This window comes from Corapipo altera, unplaced genomic scaffold, assembly GCF_003945725.1.
Source record: "Corapipo altera isolate COAL_440 unplaced genomic scaffold, ASM394572v1 RXGC01000072.1, whole genome shotgun sequence".
Lineage (NCBI taxonomy): Eukaryota > Metazoa > Chordata > Aves > Passeriformes > Pipridae > Corapipo > Corapipo altera.
The window spans coordinates 2541914-2564728 of NW_020884943.1; the positions used below are offsets into that span (position 1 = coordinate 2541914).

Genomic DNA, 22815 nt, shown 5'->3' on the forward strand with positions numbered 1-22815 from the left:
ACACACTGGTTGCCCAAACACTGCCTCTCTTGGGGGGCATCTCAGCTCACAGCCTCTCAGCTCAGCCTGCCCTGGAAACTGGCTCTCCACAGCTGACACTGCAGACAGCCATGGAGAGGCACACACCAGAGAAATCATCAGAGAAATCATGGAAATGCTTGCTTGGGTTGAAAGGGACCAGGGAAGGTGCCACCCACTAGACCAGGTTGCTCCAGGCCCCATCCAGCCTGGCCTTGAACACTTCCAGGGATGAGAGACATCCAGAGCTTCTCGGGGCAACCTGTGCCATGGCCTCATCACCCTCTCAGTAAAGAATTTCTTCCTAACATCTAATCTAAACCTCTCCTCTTTTAACTTAAAACGATTTTCCCCTTTCCCTGTCACTATCTGCCCATGTAATGAGTCGCTCATACATCAGCTTTTTTCCCCAGTTATCCCCTCATGACACTGCTCATCCCTTTCTAGTGACCTCTGTGGCCCAGGGCAATGCAGAGTCTTACTGACAGTGATAATATAAGCTCAGCACTGAAACACCTGAATCATTGAAAAATGTACATTTTCAAACACGGAGCTTTCTAAAGCTTAGCTCTTAATTTTAGCACAGCTGAGGTATAATTTTTGAACATGTGGGACTGACATTTCTCATGCTATCCTTGCAGTGGATCAACTCACCTGAAATAGATGACATCTATCTATTTTCTCTTGAAATAGTACTACTCACACTAGAAAAGCTCCTCTGTAAATAGTATCTCAAGCATTGACAATTGACATAGAATGAGATGGCTACTCAGAGGTGAAAAAGTCATCAGGGATAATTTCTTTTTTGCCCAACTGTAGAGGATATATATGTGCACACCATAATCCCATCTATCTTACAAGAATGCTTGAATTCAGGAAGAGAAATAGCTTTGAACTTTCATGCTGAGCAATACTTAGAAATAGGAAACCTTCAGCTTAACTCCCCTGAACTCCACAGGCATACAGAACTGCAGCCAATATTTGTGATTTATACCATATCTCAAAATACTTCCTGGTGATGCCCAAGGTTTTGTTAAGGATTGATGTGAGATTGCTATCAGACTCATCTAATTACAGGCTCACCTGTCCTCCCTTCCCCCAGTCTATCAACTTGGCTTCAGATACAGCTGTGTTCTTGGTTTACTAAATGAATTTTCAATACCGCTGAGCCAGTTTGGAGAACTCCAGGCAGAAAGGACATGGAACAGACATGCTCAGGGGCAGTCTGCAGTCACTCTTTCAAATGCCAGAGATACAGTTCCCTTGATGCCTGAGAGAGTAGACACTTAAATGAGAGGTTGTTAAATAAAAGATGCCTGAAACTTGGGTAACTGTTTTGATCTGCCTTGCTTTAGTAATGACAACAGTTTTTGTAAAACTGAGATCCAGATTAGGCATTAATTCTAGCTATGACCAGTATAAAACAAAAAGGGTGACATTTGAATGAAAAAAAATCAGTTGCTGTTCTAAATTTCCTTTTACTGTAGACATGAAAGCAAATATTTCTTTTGCTCAGTTTTCATGTTATCTCCTCAGTGCTCATTTAGGTTGTAAGACTGTCATGATGGGAAGGCCTGAGAGATCAGCAAAATGATCAAGGAAAGCAGAGAATAAACTATAAAGAAAGGAAAAATCACTTTTTGTTGTAAGTAGAATTAAAATACATCCAAACCCAAAAGACAATTTAGTAATACCTGTTGACATTACTGATTAGCCCACTGAGGCAAGGATTGTTTTGCTACGCATTTACTTCTATCTTTTCCATCCAGAAGCTCATCCTTAGCCAACCCACACCCTAAGAGAAGCAGATCATTCCTGGTGTTTCTGACATTTCTAAGGCACCAGCAAAAGATGCCTTTCAAAGACTTTTTTCCTGGTTTTGGCTGGGAAGCCAAATGTGAGCGAAAGGCCAAACCTGTGATATGGCTGAAAAATCACCTCTCCAACTGCAAATGTACTTTAAAAATACATATTTGGTTTTCTTTAATGCTTACCTTCACAGATAAGTTTACCCTGAAAATTAGTGCTTACCTGAACATATTTTGGTGATTCTCTGATTCTGATTTCATAGACGTTGAATAAGGATTTCCTACTTGGAGTCTGGGGACACAACAGCAGCAAAGCCCACACATTCTAGCACCTGGGTGAATATTTTGCACAATATTCAGGTACGAAAACAAATCTGCATATTTAATACTGCCAAAGGGAATCCATCAACACTAGTGTAAAGAAGCCCTGGATTACATCAAATGCATTTCCAATTCTTGTGAGAGGAAAAGTAGATTTAGAGTTAATCAAACGGCAATCAATCAACTGCATTATTAGAAAAAAAGGATTTTTTAGCTCTGGTTTAATTTCATGAAAAGCTCCTGGTCTCAGCTTTGAGTGAGGGTATGATCTGCTGCAGAACCTCTAAGCCATTCCTCACCAAGGGGGACCTACGTGTCTAAGCACACAGGCACTCAGAGAGCCTTGGGACAGGTCAAGGAGTACGGGTGACATGACCAGTCGTTTGAAAGAAATTACAGAAGAGAGAAGGAAAACCAAAACCTACTGTATCTACTGCTGTAAAATAGTATCCAGCCCTGTAGAATCACTGCCTGCAACCCCCAGTACCTCCCGAACACCAGTGTTCTGGCCAAGTAACTCTGTGCCCTTTCCCAAGGTGGTTTCTCCTCTTCACAGTGGAGACACACAGGAAAAAGAAGCCTGAATCAGTCCAGATCCTATTGTAGCTACCTCTGTCTCAAAGAGAACATATTAAGGCTTACTTCCTAAAACCGCTCAATTCCAGTCAGAACACTTAAATGAAACAATTTTGTGTACAAATTTAGGAATTAAAAAAAAAAATAAATTCAAGTGTAAGGCACTGCTGAAACAAAGATTCGGCTCTCAGTCAGAAATCCACCCATCAGACTTCACTTCATCCCCTCACACTGCACAACTGAAGTAGCAGTAAAGAATTTAAATGGCAGATATATGGTTTTGTGGACCTTGTTTTATGTTTGTTTGTTTGCTTGTGTTTTTTTCCACCGGGCATGACTTTTGATATCATGTTTCCATGTGTTGTCAATCTTCTGATGATGATTTCATTAAAAAAAACCAAACAAACTGAATTTGACCCTTTTCATCAGTTTATTGATAAAAATTGATATGAGGGACTATCTGCTGGCAGCTAGTAGCAAGAAATGCTCCTGTTAGCACCTGTTAGCACCTGCAAGTAATATTTGCAGATTAAATGCAATACCAGCAGTTCAGTAATGCCTCTGAGGTCAATGACCAGCTGAATCAGAATTATTACTGCTTTCTATCAGTAACAGAGAAGAATTAGATATGAAACATTCAGATATCTCAGACTGGATATTTTTAATTTCTTTTGGTTTTTAATGTATTCCACCACAGGTCTTCCTTACACCACTTTAAATTTCAATGAGCGTCAAAGATGTACCTTAAGAGGAAGAGGAGCTTGTTGGCAGGTACATTTTTCTGCTGGCAGAATATGTTCCTCAAACAATCATGTCTTATCACAACACCACTTAAAATTTTACATCAAGCTGTATCATGGGGCCCTTTTAAAAACCCCTCATTAATTATGATTATGTAAGTACCATTAGATGTGAGACATTCCCATATTGCTCGTAGGAGTTATGATTTAATTCTGTTACAATCTACTCTACCATTTGTATAATCACTCCTGACATTTTACCTTTTGTTTTGTAAAAGATTATTGTCTGACATAGGAAAAAAAAGAAAAAAAAAAGATATTTTGGTTGTGATTGCAATCTGACTGAAAAGATGTTATTACTTAAATCTTGTACACAGTTGTACCTGAAAACTCACTGACAGCTCTTGGGGGAAGATACATTACTGGAAGACCATTGTTATTTAGGTCTCTGAGGCAACACAGAGGCTCTAATAAAGCCCACATACATTCCTGTGAATTAGGCTATTATTCAGCATTTGTGGGGAATAGTTCAACTTTGGCCTTTAATAGTTACTGGCCTGGCTCAGTGTGGTCCATGACTCCAGGGACCACTATGAAGGAACATTTGCTTCAGCTCAGTACATGAGTTTGCAAACACACAGAGAGCAGAGCTGAGAAGTCACTTTCCTCACAGAACACAACACTAGGTTCTGGTTTCGTACCTAGGCTGAGCTTTGAGCCAAAAGGAGGAGAGCAAAGACATTTTACCAGAGCTGGAATTTTTATTTTCTGTTTCTCGTTCGTGTAATTCTTTGTCATCGGAAGATTACAGAGAAAATAATCCTTCAGGGGATAAATAAGTAGAAATTGCTACAAAATTCCAATTGCCTATAGTGAGAGCTTTGACCGAGTCCCTTAACTAGCAGCAAGTTTCTTTTCACAGAAGTTATAGTGGCAGTCCTTTTCATGGTAAAACTATACTATATATATACACTATGTATATATATATGTACATATATATATATATATATAACATATATATATGTATATGTACTTCCGAGCAGAGAGAAGGACCACCTCACAAACATAGAGGAGAATTTTCTTAAATTATTTTAATAAGCATTATTTTTTCAGCATTTTCATTGTAGTACCCATATGCTTACATGGAATAAGGAATTTCATCAAGAAAGACGTTTTGAAAGTTCTTACTTACCTTAGTCACACAGGAGCACAGGGAATTGAATCTTCTTAATGTGCTCTTTGAGCTGGGGCTGGGGTTTCTGAATACTCTGAAGGTAAATGTGATGTGACTAGTGATCAAATTGCTTCATAAGGAAAAGTTCCTCACAGTCAGGGCAGCTGCTTAAAATGCAACATAAACAAACAGGGTCTGTGTCAATATTTTGACTCTGTGTAAACAATTCAAGCGGTATCACTCTGGAGTTAATGACACATAATGCTGTACAAAATGCTCTGAAAGGGTTTTAGTGAATTAATCTGCATTTGCGCTCTGGAAGAAAATTGGTCTCTGCAGTGGAAAAATGTTAACTTCACTGCTCCTGTTAAATATGATCCTAAATAGGTCTGGAGTTTCCATAAAGCATCCTGGAAAAGGGCTTCACTACTACCAGGTAAACGGGAAAAGAATGATTTTCAGACCTTGCACTGTCTTAATTCCTTTCACAGAGCTTCAGAAATTGGTCAGATTGATAGACTGGAATATATGATTTTGTCTGAGTAAGTATAAATGAAATATTTCTTACAACTCTTACAACATCTCCAGGCAAACACTCTTTCTCCTTTTTGCAACATCATGAGTTTGAGCTGGAAAGGACATTGATCAGTGTTTTACAACCCTGTTAATAAAACTAAGGGAAAGCAATCTGTACATAGGAGTTTATTTAGATGCCCACAAATTTTAAATCATTCCCCTTTATATCTCAGCCCACTGGATATCCTATCCAACTGAATTACCATTGGGTTTTACAATGTGATATACAAAATGAGCTGACATTATGATTTACAAACATCCTTTGAGTATCATATAAAACACAACTCTTTCCCTTATTATACAATCATCAGGGCAATGCAAATAGAATCAACACATTATTAGCTGAAAATGATGGGGCATTTTAAGAAAATAAATTTAACTTTACCACACAAACCTGTTAACTAAAACAAAACCCATTTAAAAAATGGGAATAAAGTTGTCTGAATGATTAAAGTAATTTCATATTCTTTGCCACTGTCCCCTTATAAACATAAAAGTACTTCATTTAAAAGACAACTAATTTTTTCACTGTATAGTCACACTTCATTCTTATTAATCAGTTTCACATTTTCTGCATGAAATTATGAAAAACTCACAAATGTAGACTTTCCAAACTGTAGCCACTATACTTATTTTTGCAATCTTTTCCATACACTCAGTGTGTTTAAGGAAATAAACAGAAGGAAAAAAAACACCACACAATGAGCAGAACAAAACATAACAACACGTAAAGAATGTGACATTTAAGCCATAGATGCATCACCATAGAAATATATTGTTGTTCTAATGTCACAAACTTTCTAGCCTCATGAAAAAAATAGACATTAGTTGAAGAGAATCTAAACTCTAACCTCGATATGGGGCTAGGAGTTTTACTTTATATTTCAGTCTAAACTTAGGTACTCAACAATGTAGTAAATTTAAAACTAAATATTTCTGAATGTCATAAAATATGAAAAGATAAAATCTGTTTCTGAGTTGTTAACTGGGTAATGGAAGTTACCAAGCAATGGAAGTTAAGGCCTCCTGTCCCACATGTCATTGGCACAGGTGCCTCTGCACTTAGTCACTGTGGGAGCAGTAACTGAGCATGACAGACATCATTATTACTGCAAACACAAAAAAAAGGAAAGACTCTGAACTCATCAGTGATGCTACAAATGCAAGCAAATTCTACCCTAGTCAACTTAAATTACATCATCTTAAGGGTCTCTGTTGTATCACTGTATAATCCAGAGGAACTATACTCAATGGAATACTGGTAATGACCAGTGATTCTTTCCTGAATATGTATTGAATTGGCAATGGAATGTGGTTTTAGTTCCATTTCTCACTACAGGAGTCTTGCTGCTCTGCACATTTGAAGAAGAAAGTGCTTTTTCTGCCATTTCATTAAGTTCATGGCATTTAATTTTATAATTTTTTTAAGACAGACTTATTTTGACTACTTCCATTCTGTCCATACCTTTGAATGCTTTAAAATGTTGGACAGCTGTGAAATATAAGTACTATGCAATTTGACTGTACATACATACATATTTTCATAAATACATCTAACAGGGACCTTGGAACTAAGTATGTGATATCATGGGACAAAAATCACGACAGGCTGCCTTATTTGTAAAATCTAGATTCAAAGTAAGAAGAGCTGAATTCTATCAATGTTGTCAGTACACAAATTAAAACATAAGTACAGCATTAGTTTACCCATGAAATAATTTAAACATATTTGCAAATTTCTTGACAGGAAAAGTGTGTAATTTACAACACTGAAAACTTTTAGCAACCATTGACTTCTATGCGCTGTACTGTGAGTCACCCGGACAAGGATGAGCATAGTGATCGGTCCCAAAGGCAACTCCCAAACACCTTCCTCTTCGGAGACTTTGGTAATTGTCTGTTGTATATAAAATGCCAATGCACACGACTTCCTTTCAGGTGTTAACTCCATCAGTGTTCCTCCCTCAGCACAGTCCAGTCTGACGAGGTCAGTTGTTGTTGAGACACTCTAAATCCACCGAGCAGCAGACGTTCCCATTCTGCACAGACAAACAAGCAGGTGTCAAGTCACAAAGAGCAAAGGAGCTGGTGGCATGTAGAGGTACACATCCACTGCCTACAAAAACCTGCTTCCATCACCCCAGGGGTCGCCCTTGCTCCCAGTGGTGGCTTTTTGAGGAGGCTGACTTGAACAAATAGCACTGAACCAGCCTGAACTACACAGGAACTAGAAACCTGGATGCGGTCCCCAAAACAAAATACAGCACAGCAATGGCAACAAAGATGACTGGATTTTTCTCTCATGGAAGAAAGTTAATGGAAAGAGTTTGTGGCAGGAGAGCCTACCCCTGATAAAACCTAAAATCCAACACAATGCAAGCTATAAACTGCTGGTGCCAGGGTGCTGTCTTGGTGTTAAAGTGTGCTAAGACCATCCTGGCTCACCAGACTTTGAATACACATTCTGCTATTGAAACAGGATTTGACAGATAAGCTAGTCTGCTGGCTTGTAGATCTGTGACTAGCAGTCAATCACTACATACTCTAACAGTCCAGTCTCCCCTCATGCAGTCAGGTTCTTCTGACATAACCCTTCCTGGGGTGCATGTGTGGAGATTCCTCCCTTGGCTGGGGATGCCCTCCAAGGTTACTCCTCCATGTTGAGAGAAAGAGATCTCCCCATGAGCATTGGTATGGGTGAGTCACATCAGATCTCTACTTAATAATTACTTCTTTTTGCTAGCTTTAATATAACTGCTTCAAGAATTGTTTTGTTACTACTTTATGCTATATTATACTCTACTAGTAGATTTTTAGTGTTTATATTGTGTAGTAATAGTTCTGATTAAAATCTTTTGGTCTGATCATTTGTATAAAATAAATTATTCATTTTATATAAATATTCTCATCTTGCCAAACATTAAAACCTGCAGGACAAAAGTTGTTCAATCGCACCTCTATAATTCCTTAAATTTAAACCATTAACATAATCCAAGGCTAAAACTGGGTTTATCTGCACATAGACTCCTCTCTGAGAAGGGGTTTAGAAAGCAAGGGAATCCTTTCTGTACTTCGAGACTCACCAGCAAGGCTTTGCTTTTTAATAACTTTATCTAAGCCTTCCATGCCCACCTGCGGCAGAGTTTTGATGTGATCCACAAAAGGAAAGTTTCTGTTTGAAAATAGCAGATAGTTCAGGTTCTTGATTCGTGGCAGATGTGGGGGAGATGGGGACAACACACACACACCATACAGCTTTGGAATGTAATCCTTTGTTAAATATCTTTCTCTAACATCCAGTCATTTATAAAGCTATCTTATGTAATATATCTAATGTAATAAAAAATTACAACCACTAAAAGTCCAAATGAGTCATTTTTTTACCTTTCTTTTTTTTTTTTTTTTAAATCCAACACAAATCGGCCCAAAAAAATAATTTAAAAATGGCAGGAAAGCTACCTTCAATAATTTAAAGCCCTGGAGCAATAGCTTGCTCTCCCACAGTGAAAAGAACATCTTACAAGACTCAAAACAACATTTTCATAATTTTGATATTAGCACAGTGGGGTCATCACTGCACAAAGCCAAGGAGACAGACTGCACTTCTGCATTAGAGGCATTGGATTAAATACATCTTGATGAGATCAGGAAACTTAAACTGACGTTCTCTTCTTGTTACTGTTGAGGGAGTGGCTTCATCTGTGAGCTGCAGTGCCCTTTTACTTGTGGACTTGCTGGTGAAACTTTTATTAGTGTTTTTGCCTCAGCTTACCAGGTCTGTAATATGCATGTTCATGAACATCCACATCAGGCAATTACTGAAATGTTAGTCTAGATTCATACTGAGAATGCCTGAAGGGCACTCCAACAGAATGCTGCACTGGGATATTAACATATCTGTGCTCAACGTTTTCAGCAAGGAGAGAATTGTTTTGTTTCCACTCTACAACACAGAAAAGATGTGGGTTTTTTGTAGGCTCTTGGGTCTCATTTACTTCCCCAAGACTTTAATGTGAGCTTCTAAGGGTAAATTTTGTTTTGTTCCTGAAACAAACCCAATTTTTTGTTCCTGAACAAACCCAGTTTTGTTCAGGATGTACATTTCCACAGCGATTGCACCTGGCCCATCGTACCTTGCATTTGCAGGTTGTACAAGGAGATCCCACCATTGTCCATACAGCACCACTAAGCCTTGTGATTCCATAGCCATCTGGACAGGTTTTCCTGATGTCATAGGTGATGTTGTCAGCCAGACAGGGGTCACTGACACAGTGGGGACAGCACTCTCCTTCTGAGATGGCCGTGTACTCGCAGTTTAGACTTGGGCACAGAAGAGGCCAACAATCCACCTCTCCTTCCTATAAAAATTGAAGCAAATCTCATTGAATTTGTTGCCGTCTATGAGTTACCAAGAAACTTTTAATCCTGTTGAATGGAAAAGTTTCGTTTTGCCAAAATTGCAGCAGATCAGATCTCAGTTTGGTTGATCATAAAAATTCACATTTGAATACTAAGCTGAAGTTTCCTAAATGCAGCAGATTATCATTAGGTTGTTTCTTGACTAAACAACAACACTGTTATCATCATAGCATGAGAACTTGAGTTCTCTGGGGATTTTGAAGACAGGGTTAAATACTGGGTTCCAATATTTTCCACAAACTATAATTTTTGCAGTGATTGCCTTGCAGACTCATGAACTCTTTCTACTCCTGGTCACATAAACACCTCTGTGGGATCACAGCAAGCATTTAAATAGAAAATTAACACTGCAGATAGATGTAGGTTAGTATGCTTGACAAGCATCGAACGCCAATCTAACTCGCAGCAGACAATATTGACTCCTAAAGGAATTGCTAGAGCAATACCATTTATGTTCCACTGACTTATTTTATTATTTAGCTTTCTGAAAAAAAAAACAAACGAATAACCAAAACCAAAGTTTTGGTTTAGTAGCTAGAGACATTGAGAAGACAGAAACATCAGGTCACTTCAGCAGAGTATTCTGTGTATCTAAACTTAACCTGTGAAGGGCTTCAATAACTTGCGTTATGCTACTCTGTAAACACTTCAGATGTTGAGAACATCGCACACTACACAGGACCTTACAGGTAGCACTGATTTAGAGCATCACTGTCTTACAGTTCTTTATGTTATCCCCATCATAAAATTAGGCAAAGAACTGTTAGCCACAACCTCAATACTTACTCTGTGCATTATGGATAATTATCTTTTAACAGTAACTTAGCTTTGAATGCAATTTCCCCCGTGATGCTCAGACACCTCTTGATTAGTATCATACATAACGACTACGTTATACACACAGCTATAAATGGAAAGCTGATAATTTTAATGAACTTCACTGATGCACTAATTAGTGTATCTGTGGAAAACTTAAAGCTTTAAGAAAATAATCTACAGTGTCTCACGAGAAAATAAGTGTTCTTTATTTTGCATGTTCTTCTAGTAATTTAAGTTTTCTTTAGCCTTTTTTATTTGGTTAATTTTTTTCTAACTTACAAAGTGGTACTGGCCCTTGGTGTTTCCAGCATTTGCTGAATGGGGAAAAAAAATAAATTAAAAAAAGGATTTCATTTTCCATTTTGCCAAGACAGTCACACCAGCTGATGTAATTAAAACCTGAAACTTCCCCAACCAAATCCATCACATGAGAAAAAAAATCTGAAAAAGTAATTTAAAGATCAGACAACCTTATAGAAGTTCTCAAAAGCAGACCAGTGCTGTCATTAACATAGTGCCACGGTTTCCAAGCTTTTGTCAAGCTTTTCATTTTGCTCATTAGACCTATTTATTCAGTGGGAAGAGGAAAACTGATGATGCAGCTCTCAGTTCTCTGGGAGTAAGCACTTCATCATCATCCCCAGTTCGAAAAGCAGGTGAAGGAAGAGCCACGCGCCTGCTTGCAGGTATGTTTTGCTACAAGTCATAATCATTATTATTATTATTATTCCTATCCAAAATGCTTTTCCCATACCAGGCAGCGGCACTGCTGGCAGCTGTAGGTCCAGTTGTCCCCGCTGCGGTAGAGCTTGTGCCCGGTTTGGTCGAGGCACTGGCTGGTGACGCGGGTGTCGCACTCGGGGCAGCAGAACAGGTCAGCGCTGGGGTTCTTGCAGTCACAGGCCGTCCTCCGGCAGAAAATCCTCCCGTCCTGCGAGGACACATTTCCCTGACATCAACCACAGACTGCCAGACAGCAACCCAGATAAGGTCACGGGGGTACAGAGCAAAGGGTACATCTCTGGCATATCAGGAAATATTAAGTTCCTAGTGTATTCAATGATACCATCAATAAGGGTTGGATCTTGCCTGTTGTAATATGACAAATACCAGTATTATCCCAATTTCTGTCAGTGCATGGATCCAATACTGCCTGAATCTCAGAACAGTTTGCCTGTCTCCAGCTAACTGAATTTAAAACAAGTCAGTATCTCAGAAATATAGGGAAGGAATTTCATATCTCATTGGTTTCATCAACAAACCATTCAAGCAGTTGTCACTCTAATACATATAACATTTATTTAGCATTACTTTGACTGAATGTACCGCTATGAAGAAAATAAGTTGAATAAAGGTAGAAAATAAGTTGAATAAAAGTGGCCCCTTTGACTTTATCAGAGTAAAATATAACAATGTCACAGTAGCACTACTTGTTCTTTATTCTGACCTCACATCTGGACCACAGTACCCCAGCTTAAAGATAAATGGACTCATCATCACCCATTATAATTCAGTTCATGTATTTCAGAGGCCCTGGATTTCATAGGCTTTCCAAAATATGATTCTGCTAAATATTTGCTTACAGCTTTGAATGGCTCATTTTGTTAAAGACCATTGAACAGAACTGTTTGAGATAAGCAGAAGAATTGCTTCTCCATGTAAAGAGAAAAGGATATATTATCTTCGCATCACAGAAAACCAAACTGATTCTAATTTTAGTTATAAAATTTGGATGGTCTATCATGTTTGAAATTACACCCCTTCCTGTAGGTGAGACATCACAGAGAAATGCCACATGCAGGCTGGAAACTGAAGTCACAACTAACAGTGAGGAGATTATGGAAAAGTTCTGACATTAACTCCTTTTGCAGTCATTGCTAGTTATTGGATTACTCCTTACCCAAGCAAAGTATCCACTGCAGCCAATTTAAAGATAGAGCTGTGAGGCAAAGGAAGCTATATTCTGCTCTGGATCACAACTATACAATTCCTAAAACAACTCCATTCATTTCATCGCAGTTTTTCCTATTTTCATCAGAATCGTGCTCTGAGTCTATAAAACTATATCTGATGTCAGAAGGAACCAAATTTCATTGACAGTAAATACAGATATACCTTTCAATTCAAGGGAATTAATTTCCTCTGATCCCTTAAAAAAGTGATTTCTAAAAAGAGTGACAGTAGCCCAGGATGGCTTTTCCACAGGCAGACAAAACAGCCATAACCACAGCATAGAATCACAGAATGGTTTGGGTTGGAAGAGACCTTAAAGATCATCTTGTTCCAATGCCCCTGCCATGGGCAGAGACCCTTCCACTAGACCAGGCTGCTCAGCATGTAGCACGGGGTTGATTGCTTATGATTTGATGTAGGGATGTGTGCTTGGCTCTTATTTTAAAGCAAAGCCAGTCTTGGCCACAATGCAACCTGTACAAAATTAGCACCAGGGAGTCACAATACCCATGTCAGTCACTGTCACCGCTGCATTTCATCACAGTTTTGAATGGATTAGAATATTGCATGCTATTGTAAGAATAATTAAAATTAATTCTTAAGCCTAACAAGTAAAGCTGAAGAGAACACAGAATTACAGAAATGTAGAAACCATGCCAGGTTAACATGGATCTGAACTGCTTTTGCCAACTGTAGGGCACACGTCACTAGGCAGGGTTTATTCAGTGTTGTATCAAATTAGGATAAGTAGGGATTCAGTACTAGTGGCTAGATTGCTGCTTTAGTTGTGGAAAGAGGAATAAAAAAGCTTTATTTCCTTACTCAACAATTTGAGTAAATCATAAGGAAGAATGGTAGTGGCCCATTTCCTTAGCAATGGCTACAACATGCCACGTACATCTTTTCAGCTCTCCAATAGCCCTGAGAAATATGTAGGAAATTAAAAAACATATAGGGAAAACTTTATTTTCTTTAGGTGAGTAACAACATATTAATAACATCTCATTACTACCTCTTCCTCCCCACCTTCCTCCCTGCATCAGTTCTACATGCTTCAAAAGCACCAGTGGTAGTGGTATGAACTTTGCTCTTATCAAAGGTAGAACTGATACACAAGGGTGACACACACATGTTAAGGGTGACTCAAGTTTCCACAGGGCCCCAGATCCAGTTTGGAGAGAAATCAGACCCTTCCAAAACCAAACCAGCAAACAGTTCTCATACTCAGGAGCACACATCAGCTCAGCACATTCCCCTGCTCCCAGTGTTGTGTGCATCTCCCAGGCTTTTTTCATACAGGGTTGTCTTAATCAGAGGACAGGCTCAAAAGCCCAGATATAGCCAGAGTTTACAGCCAGGTTTGGCTTTTTTCATGGCAGAGTGCAACAGCTCCCCCTCCCCTTCAAATTTCTACCAGCTTTAAATTTGATGCCCTGTTAATTCCACAAGAATTCAGGAAGATGCTTATACAAGACACACCAAATATACTTAAGGTACAAGGTTAACTTATAGTTTTGAGAATTTCTGATTTTGTAAACTTCATATACATTCAGACGAACTAGGATGTTTTGAGGAAACTGGGTCCTGTGAAACACTGAAATATCCTGTGCTTCAATAATGACACTTTACTTCATTATATAACTGAAACAATATAATATCTTATCTTCCATAGTATCCTACTTCACAAACAAATTTGAAGTTCATTAAGTAAGGTTATGTAAGGTATTTAATTTCCTTTACATTCATTATAAGCTAAAATATTTTCAAGATAAAATCTATGTGTTTCAGCCAATGCACAAAATATATCCTGACCTTTCCTAGAGTAACTATAGCAAAAGAAAAGCCCATTTTATTTTAAAACTGAAATGCTGATTTGTCTCCTGGATAAAACAAGTAAGTAGGATCATTTCAAAGTTCAAGTAAGTAGTATAAGGAAGGGTTTAGTTACCCTCTACTCTTTTCCTCACTGCAAACTGAGCAGGATGCAAAAGATCAAGCAGGGCCAGGTCTCTGTGAATGGCATGAAAAGGATAGGCTTGAGAAGTAGCCTGGTGTATTGGCAGCTATCACTTCCAGAGTATAAAAATACATTTTAACAAACTCCGAGTGAAGACTTTACAGTCTGCCTGAGATGTGACAGAGGAGGAGCTCTCTCTCTTTTCCCTCTTGAAACAGGCAGCTACTGAAACAAAATTAAATGCAAATGGTAATTCCCAAGATAAAAACTGAAGAAGATACAAAGGAAGAGTCATAGCAACAAACAGTGTCAGGCTTAGTTTAGACTATCTATGTACTAGTTAATCATGTGTTTATTTTCATACACCGATAAGAGCATTCAACATAAGAAACACGTGCAATGGCAAATAAAACAAATTACAAACAATCTGAAATGGGAATACTAATAGTTATAATTCTGCAAAGGCAGATCAGATGTCTTCACATATATTAAACTGTTTATTCTGTTGACTGGAAATCCTTTCGTAAGCCTGCCAGTTCCCCAAGATTACCATAAAAGCTTGATATATATTCAGTAGAGTTGTACACTTCAGCTTCTGAAAGGAGGAGTTTTAGGAAGCTTGAGGCTACTTGAAGTAAAAAATATAGCAACCAACAAGAACATATTCCCTACTGAGCCCAATCCAGTAGTGTACTTTGCAGGTTCTATTCATCTGAAGTCTTTATTTTCCCTTCTGCTACACCATTGCAAAACAGAAATTATGAGGCTTTCAGCTTCTTGCAACTTCAAAACTTTGACCCCCTTCAAACCCTCTCACGCTTCTCTGGCTCCTAAGCATTGAGACATGGAGCTTTTCACAGTGGTCAAAATCTAATTTTATTTGCCCTGATGCAGGAGCCTGCAGTGCTCTGCCTATGGACAGCTTTACTCATGCTATGAATGAATCAGGTCAAAGGGGCCATAAAAGACCAACCACTTCTCAGATTAGGGAATTCTTAAAATTCTTCTGATTTCAATGACAGCATTCCTCTGTTAACTGGTGAAAATCAAGAAAGTAGAGCCCAATGTTCTTCTAACTTGGTTACCATAGTCAGAAAAAAACCTGATAATTTCCAGGGGGAAAAAAAACCACAAACCAAAAAACACACTCTCCCTCCTCCCCCTGATCTAAGTATTAACTCTAAGGTAGATCTACTGATACTAGACCTGGTTTCTCCAAAGGTGCAGAGGGCGCTGTACTGCTCAAATGGGAGAGCAGCCAACACAGCCAAGCTGGGATGAGGAGGAAAAAGCTGGCCTTTGCCCTTCTTCACTTGAGGAAATTAGGTGCCTGCTGCTGGGTCCTCTAACCTTTGGCTCATGTTCAGACCTGTCTTCTCACACAGCTAATTCACATGTATTCCAAGGAAAGGGAAATAGTACCAACAGGAAGTTGGCTGACTGCAGTACTGAGAGATGCATATTCTCATCAAAGAGAAATTAAAACCAGTTTTCAGCACTTCCAGTAAGTGTGCTGGAATGTTGTGTTAAAGGGTAATGCAAGACCCTCTTGAAGGCACAGGGCTATGCTATGGCCTACAGGGTGACACAGCAGAAGTTCAGCAGGATTAGCCATTATTCAGCTACGTATGTATTTACAAAATAAGAAAAGAAATGCCTTCCTAGAAGAATATCCCCATCCCAGCTTCAGTGCCCACAGCAGAGCTTACCTTTTGCCTCAGTGCCTTAGGCTTAGGCTAATATTTTTGCCGACATCAGTAGCATTGCAATACTGGGTTCCTGACATGAGCCCAGAGAATTAAAGGACTCCTGAAGCCCAGACCAGCTGGATCTCACCTTGCAGGAACAAACGGAGCATCTGTCCTCCCTCAGGGTCCACACCTGTCCGTTCCGCTTGAAGCCTCCTTCATGGGGACAGTCTCCAGTGCAAGATGGTCCAGATGGACAAAGGCAATCAAACCCTCCTGCCAGGTTCACACAGGCTGAATCATTCCAACAGGTGTGGGTCTTCAAGGCACACTCATCGATATCTGCAAAACAGCAGATTTATAAAGCTTTGGACACTTTTCTCACGTGGCAAGTTTTATTTCTGCATTAAGTAATCGTTGCTAATCTGTCTTGCTGGTGGATGAGGGGTTATACCTTTCATATTTACTTGCCAGACATTAAATACTGATGTTTTTTAGGTTATTCTTCAGCATTTACTTTGATTCCACCAAGAATTCTTAAACTATCTCCATCAGGCTTAATTATAAATGCTGAGTCTGACATACTTGGTCGAACCATATATCAGAGACAAACTCGAAACTTCAGATAAGAGTATATACTGATTTCCCAGTGACTGGTAACTACTGATCATTCAGAGTGACCTTTTGTCAACGAGGCCATTCTCTGTTCTGGATTTTACATCAAAATAGTGGTGCACTACTCTTGATAAGTTCCTAGCATGAGCAACATTTCCTGTAATAAAAGCAGTCAGTTGCATCCTTTTCCCATTGCTAGAAGTATAAGTGAACTGGGAGGAGCAGGGAGAAAAAAAAAAGAAATCAGATGCACTTGATACAGAAAAAAAGTCTTAAAGCTATGTAGTATGATTTTGCAATGACACAAAGAATAGGTGACAAGATAAAATCATTATACACCAGAGAAAAGATAATTACAGTATCTCATTAAAATTGCTCTTGGGGGGTAAAATATAATTATGCAATATGAATTTATCTGGGGAGTTCATGCAGTGTTCTTTTTCTTGCAGTGAAAGGTATGAGATTTTGCAGCACGCTGTTAAAAACAGGTATTTCTTTCAGAAAATAACTTTTCTTAAACAATATATTGACAGATTGTCCAGATAAAATACCAGTAAACTACTGGATATCTTTTGTCCCAACATAAACAATGAAAACTGTTAAGTAACAGTGGAAAGAAGGCTGGGGAGGAAAATCTTTAGATGTATGTGATAGTTTTTGTCATGAAAATTCCAGAATAGTATTAGATGCAATCAGAAATTAAAAGGAAGAACCATCACACTTACCATTTAAAATTACCTTAATGCTAGTGTGAAATTTAGAACTGCTCAACATTACCCAACAGGATTTTCAACTCCTCTCTAAAATAACACATTCCAAAATTCAGTAGAATTTATAAAGAAAAGTTACCTAAAGTTTAATTTAGGTGGGATGGGATGGCCAGTTGCCCTACTTTTTGGACAAGTGCCATGGGTTCATGAGTCATCTCCTCAAAATGTCATCTCTTAAAAAGACTTTAACAATTCTCTCCATCAGAGAAGGACACTCTCTCTAACAATCAAATCACTAAATTCAGTCTGATCAGGTTAGTACAATTGCTGATTTCAATTCATAAATAGTCCAGGAGCAAGTGTAAATGTGGTCGTGTCTTCGGATTTGACTAAACGCATGACAGAGTGGAAGATCTAGGCCACCAGAGCTGTTCCTCTTTGTGCTTACGGACCCAAAGGGAAGCTGGAGGCAATTCCACTGCAGAAGTGCTTTGCTCCTGAGCTAACCTGTGGGCCAGTCCTTTGTTAGAAATGTTCCCTGTGGCCTGAAAGCATGGTTCAATTGCTCGTCACTCAGACTTGCCTAAAAAAGGAGTATTTTGCTGTCCTGACTGTCTTAATTGCCAGAAGAGAATATTATTGCCCTAATGCATAGCTTAATCCTTATTTGGTACTTCAAATCAGTGGTGTAAAAGGTACAGGACTAAGAGAACTAAAATTTGTAGTTCATTGTTTAACAAGTGCCAGAATATCACAGGATGTAACAATCATGGTGACTGACATGAAGAGAGCTATAAATGAACTGGTATCTAATGAATTGTATCCAAATAGTTACTGTAAAACTTAAAACATTATTAAAGATATCCCATTTTCCTTTCAATAGACTTTGACTTGTGGTTTTTGTTGAAAACAAAAGTATAAATGAAGCATTCACTCTGCCTTTGGTGGTTTCACCAAGCATCATCAGTATTGTCTTCCCCATCACATTAAGAGCTCCTTGAATACAATCTATATAGGATGCAGAAGAATCACAGTACAGATTAGAAGGGTAGCTTTCACAGTTCAAAACTAAAAGGATTTCACAGATGAATATAAAGCCATATTGCCTACAGAGTTGCATTTAATTGCTTTACTTATGACACTGAAATCTAATTCTGTTTCCATGTAATTTAACAGATTTATGGAAAGCCAGATGTTAGCAATTATAGAAACTAACATTATTCATGTTCTCAGTAGTATAGACCTGTTCACATTGCACAAAGCCAACTTAATCTCTTATACATATGCAAAAGGGAAGAACACCCTATTTACGTCCTGCTACCGCTGTTCTCCGTTTAGCACACATAAAAAGGATGTCCCCATTAAGAGCAGCCCAAATTGGTAAATGGAAGATTCTTGACAAAAAAGCCAATCAACCAAAGCATGAACATAAATTCCTAATTGCTACTCAGTTTGCTCATTTTTTTCGTTCTTTATGCAAATGATGGTTTCTTATTATTTTACAGCATTTATTATTTAAAAGTTTTAGTCATTAATCAGATAGAAAAGGCTTGGACACTGCACTCATTTTCAGTTGAACTTTTAATAGAACTAATTTTCTGAGAACATTCCTTCGGCAGTTTTTCTTCTTGTCACTGACTGCATTCCTTAAAGTCAGAACAAACAGCCAACAGTCTCAGAAAATTGAGGATAAAAAGCTGTAATTGTAACATGTTTTGCCCCTGTCACTCCTTCAGCCTCAAACCAGACTGGGGGGTGGGGAAGGAAAAAAACCCAGACAAATGCTCCCACATTGTCAGCTCTCAGTTAGCTTAAGAAAATATTTCAGTTTAATGGAGTTCAAATGGACTTGCTCATATCAATGCAAGATCAGCATGTACGTGGCTATGCAAAGCACAGAAGAAAATACTCATTTTTAATGTGAAATTTCTCTTAGCAAGTAGAATCAATGTGTCTATTTAGGTGTTGAAAAATCAGTTTGGTTTAAAAATTATGAACACGTCCAAAACAATTGGACTTTATTATGAGACTTTTGCATATGGATTATTTTTATATTATTTTTATATTATTTTTATATTATTTTTATATTATTTAATTGCTTGGCTCAAATTCCCCACAATCCCCTCAGGTTTTGTTGGCTTTCCCACATCTGCTCTCAGAAGATGAAGGCTCAAAACTGGAACATTTAATGACAGGCAAGGCAAAACCTGTACGTAAATCTCATTTCCCATTATAACAACACAAAGTAGGAAGGAAATAAATTATTAATTTATAGATCAAGTAACTTAAAAGAACACTGGAAATAGCAAGGAGAGTCCATATTCTTTCCCCACATATATAGGACCAAAAAAAAAGTCTGTTTTTACGTTTATGGGGATTAGTTCTTTCATGTATCCTGTCAATCTGTGAAAACAATCTCATTTTCACACCTGGAATAGGACTTTGCAATCTTATTCATTCTATTGAAATTTTCTGTGGCATAAACTACTAATTAACACAAGTAAAAGTGGCAGAACTTCACTTCCCCCCTCCACACAGTTCCTTTCCAAGGAAAAGTGTGGCTAAAACAACCATATTGACCAGAAACTTGCTTACACTGCAAAGCCTTATGCTATTTTCTATCAACAAAGTATAGCCAACAGCAAAAGGATTGCTGCCAGGACCCACTAACCATCATATCACTGATCAAGATCTTCACTCTTCAAACACTCCAGTCTGTGCCTCTATAAACATACAGCCATAAGTACCTGATCATAGGTATTTTAGCAACCAGTCACATTTTGTGGGTGAGAAAAGAAACAAAACAGACCACCCAAGATGTGCTCGTTTCCAAAATACTCTCAAAGTGCATAGAGAGCTTGGTAATGCGGGCAGACATGAAAACAGAATCAAAATGGAAGCAAATAATCCCTTGAGATGCAATTTTCTTTTCCATCCTTTTTGGCTGTAATGAGAAGTAATTTGCCTCAGATATTATGAGAGGTCCCATGGCCACTGCTCTTGAATAGGGTAGAAGACAAGCATGACTGTACATATCAACACAAGTTCATTAACTCGGTTTCACTGAAATTTTAAACCAATCCCTCGCTACTTCATTTCTTAGTTTTCAAGGCTATTCAGGTTTTAATGGTAAAACTTTTCCATAGCACCTTAATAAATTTTGTGCAAGCAAGCCATGCAGTGTGGTGCTCTGTATTATCATGATAAGCTGATGCAGAAGAAAGAACCCTACTAATGTGCTAATTTTAACTGTTATGGTACATTAAACCATTACAGTATATTGTTAACGCGAAAAATGTATGCTGGGTTCCCAAACCAATGTATGTACAAGTTAGCTAAACACTGTTTTGACAAATCGTTTTTCACAGGCAACTTGTCACTTAATGATTTTTGCCTCCTTTCTAAATCAAAGTTATTTGGAGTCACCTTTGAAAAAAATATCACTAAACAGATTCATTCTTAGTTAGAAAATATTTTATGATAGTACATTTATTCTATAGAGACATAACAGTCTATTAAGGAACACTGCACAGTAAATTAGATTCTGAATACAGGATTTACAAAAGCTTTCTAAAAATGTAAAAATGACGAACACAATTACCTTGTAGACATGTAACACAACTTCCTGTCAGAATACAAGAATCAGAGTTTACTAAGTGGAAAGTAAGAAAGACAATCTTTAATTTACAGCATAAAATCCACCAACACAGACTCTGATATTATCAGCTTTAAGAAATTCTATGAGCAGAGGAGAAGAAAGTTGTAAACCAGAAGGTTCTAGAGTTGGTCTTGGATACTCCATACTGTACACAAACCTTTCTGCCTATGTATCATTTCTCTAACAATGGATAGGAAAGCAATTCCCAGGCATATAGGAAGATTTTCAAAAATTTTCAAGGTCTAGCTTTTTGTACAATACAGAAAGGGGCAAAACAAACAAAGAACAAACTTCCTTTTCTTTTACTTTCTAATCTAGGTAAGAAGTAACACTGCAGCATACTATAAAATATATGAAAGCTTCAGGAATTGATTTAAAACCCATTCAGATTTGCCCCTCAAGCACTGCTGCACCCAGCTTTTGTAGGAGACTAATACCTGTGCAGTTTTCTTTCACAAGCTCTGGAGTCCTACCTTTTCCCAGCTCTCATTTCCCCTACAACAGCTCCTCTAACCCAAGAAAGAAAAAACAAACAACACTGACAGGGACTGCTGCCTTGGTTGTTTTTCCTTCTGTGCTTGCAAGTCCCAATGTCAAGACCCAGAAAGACAAATCACCATGTAAAAAAATGGAGTTAGTAAATCTGCACTCCAGGGTCTGAACAGCTCTCTACAGACTGGAAGCATCTGAGAGATGGAGATTCAAAAGTATAATTTGCTTTGCCTTTTTTTCCTGCTGTAGAAAGGAGCATGCTTTGTGGGACACTATTAACTTCCCAGAATACAGCATTTCTTTGCCAGTTTTTCCCTTCTTTTGGTTCTGATAACCTGTACAGATCATTCTTTGGTTCTGCATGGGCACTTAGTGCAGGGAAAAGACACCACCTGCCAGTTGCTTCTATGTGGTATCAGTAGATAGCAGTAAATACTGTATCACATGACAACTCACACTTCTCTATAAAGTATTATTGTTTGTTTACCTGAGAGTGCAGCAAAATTGTAACAAAATTTAAAAACAAAAACAAAACCAACCAAACAAAAAACCACTCACAAAACCAAAAAAACAAACCCAACAAAACAACTCTAAAACTGTAGCCTACAGGTTTTAATTGCCAAGCAAACTTTAGTAGCAACTTCGTAGAGCAATCGTCTTTTGTCTCCAAGCAGTATTCTTAATAACACATTGTGAAAGACCAGTGCCTCTACTGCAGGAAATTAAATTACATTCACTTAATTTGAGCCTGCTCACCATCACTTTATGAAGCTGACATCTCTGCTAAAAGCTGCCTTTGGCTGATACTTTGAGCAATAAGAGAATTTTCCCAATCTGGAAGTGGCCTGGCTAAGTCACACAGCCTTATTACCCAAGCTCTGGTGCAATATTATGATCTTACCCACCACATCCATCAATTTACACATTTGTCCCTTGCCAGGTGACCAAACTCCACTGTTTTCTCCCACTCAATGAGAATAAAGCTTTTAGAAGCACTCAGGTATCACAACACCTCCCAAATATGTGTTATTTTTCTTAATGTTCTGCAAGCACTGCAGAGACATTGCAAGTAATTACTCAGCTCCAAGGGTACCTACAAAATAAATGGAGGGAAAGGGGGTTAACCAATAGGTACCTAAATGCATCCAGCAAAAGCAAGTGGTTTCCTGGGCTTTGAGCAACCTGTCAGAGATGAGTACTGCCTCCCACTGTCTTGTGATTTTCTTTTCTTTATTATTAGTAGTAGTAGTAGTATTTATTGTTATTGCTATTATTTTGTAGGGGAGGGTTT

The 22815-nt window shown here is 38.3% G+C and overlaps 1 protein-coding gene across 4 annotated transcripts in view; it reads right to left on the minus strand.

Annotated features, from left to right (window-relative positions):
• Positions 1-5324: 5324 nt before the first annotated feature.
• The window catches only part of NELL1 (neural EGFL like 1), a 279771-nt gene continuing 262280 nt past the window's right edge, over positions 5325-22815 (minus strand). For all 4 annotated transcript variants that reach the window (XM_027662212.1, XM_027662213.1, XM_027662211.1 and 1 more), the window contains 4 exons: positions 16198-16391; positions 11206-11382; positions 9347-9571; positions 5325-7252 (listed from right to left, as the gene is read on the minus strand). In XM_027662212.1, the coding sequence (XP_027518013.1) occupies positions 7202-7252; positions 9347-9571; positions 11206-11382; positions 16198-16391 (647 nt within the window). In that variant the 3' untranslated portion in view covers positions 5325-7201. The remainder of the gene's footprint in view (positions 7253-9346; positions 9572-11205; positions 11383-16197; positions 16392-22815) is intronic.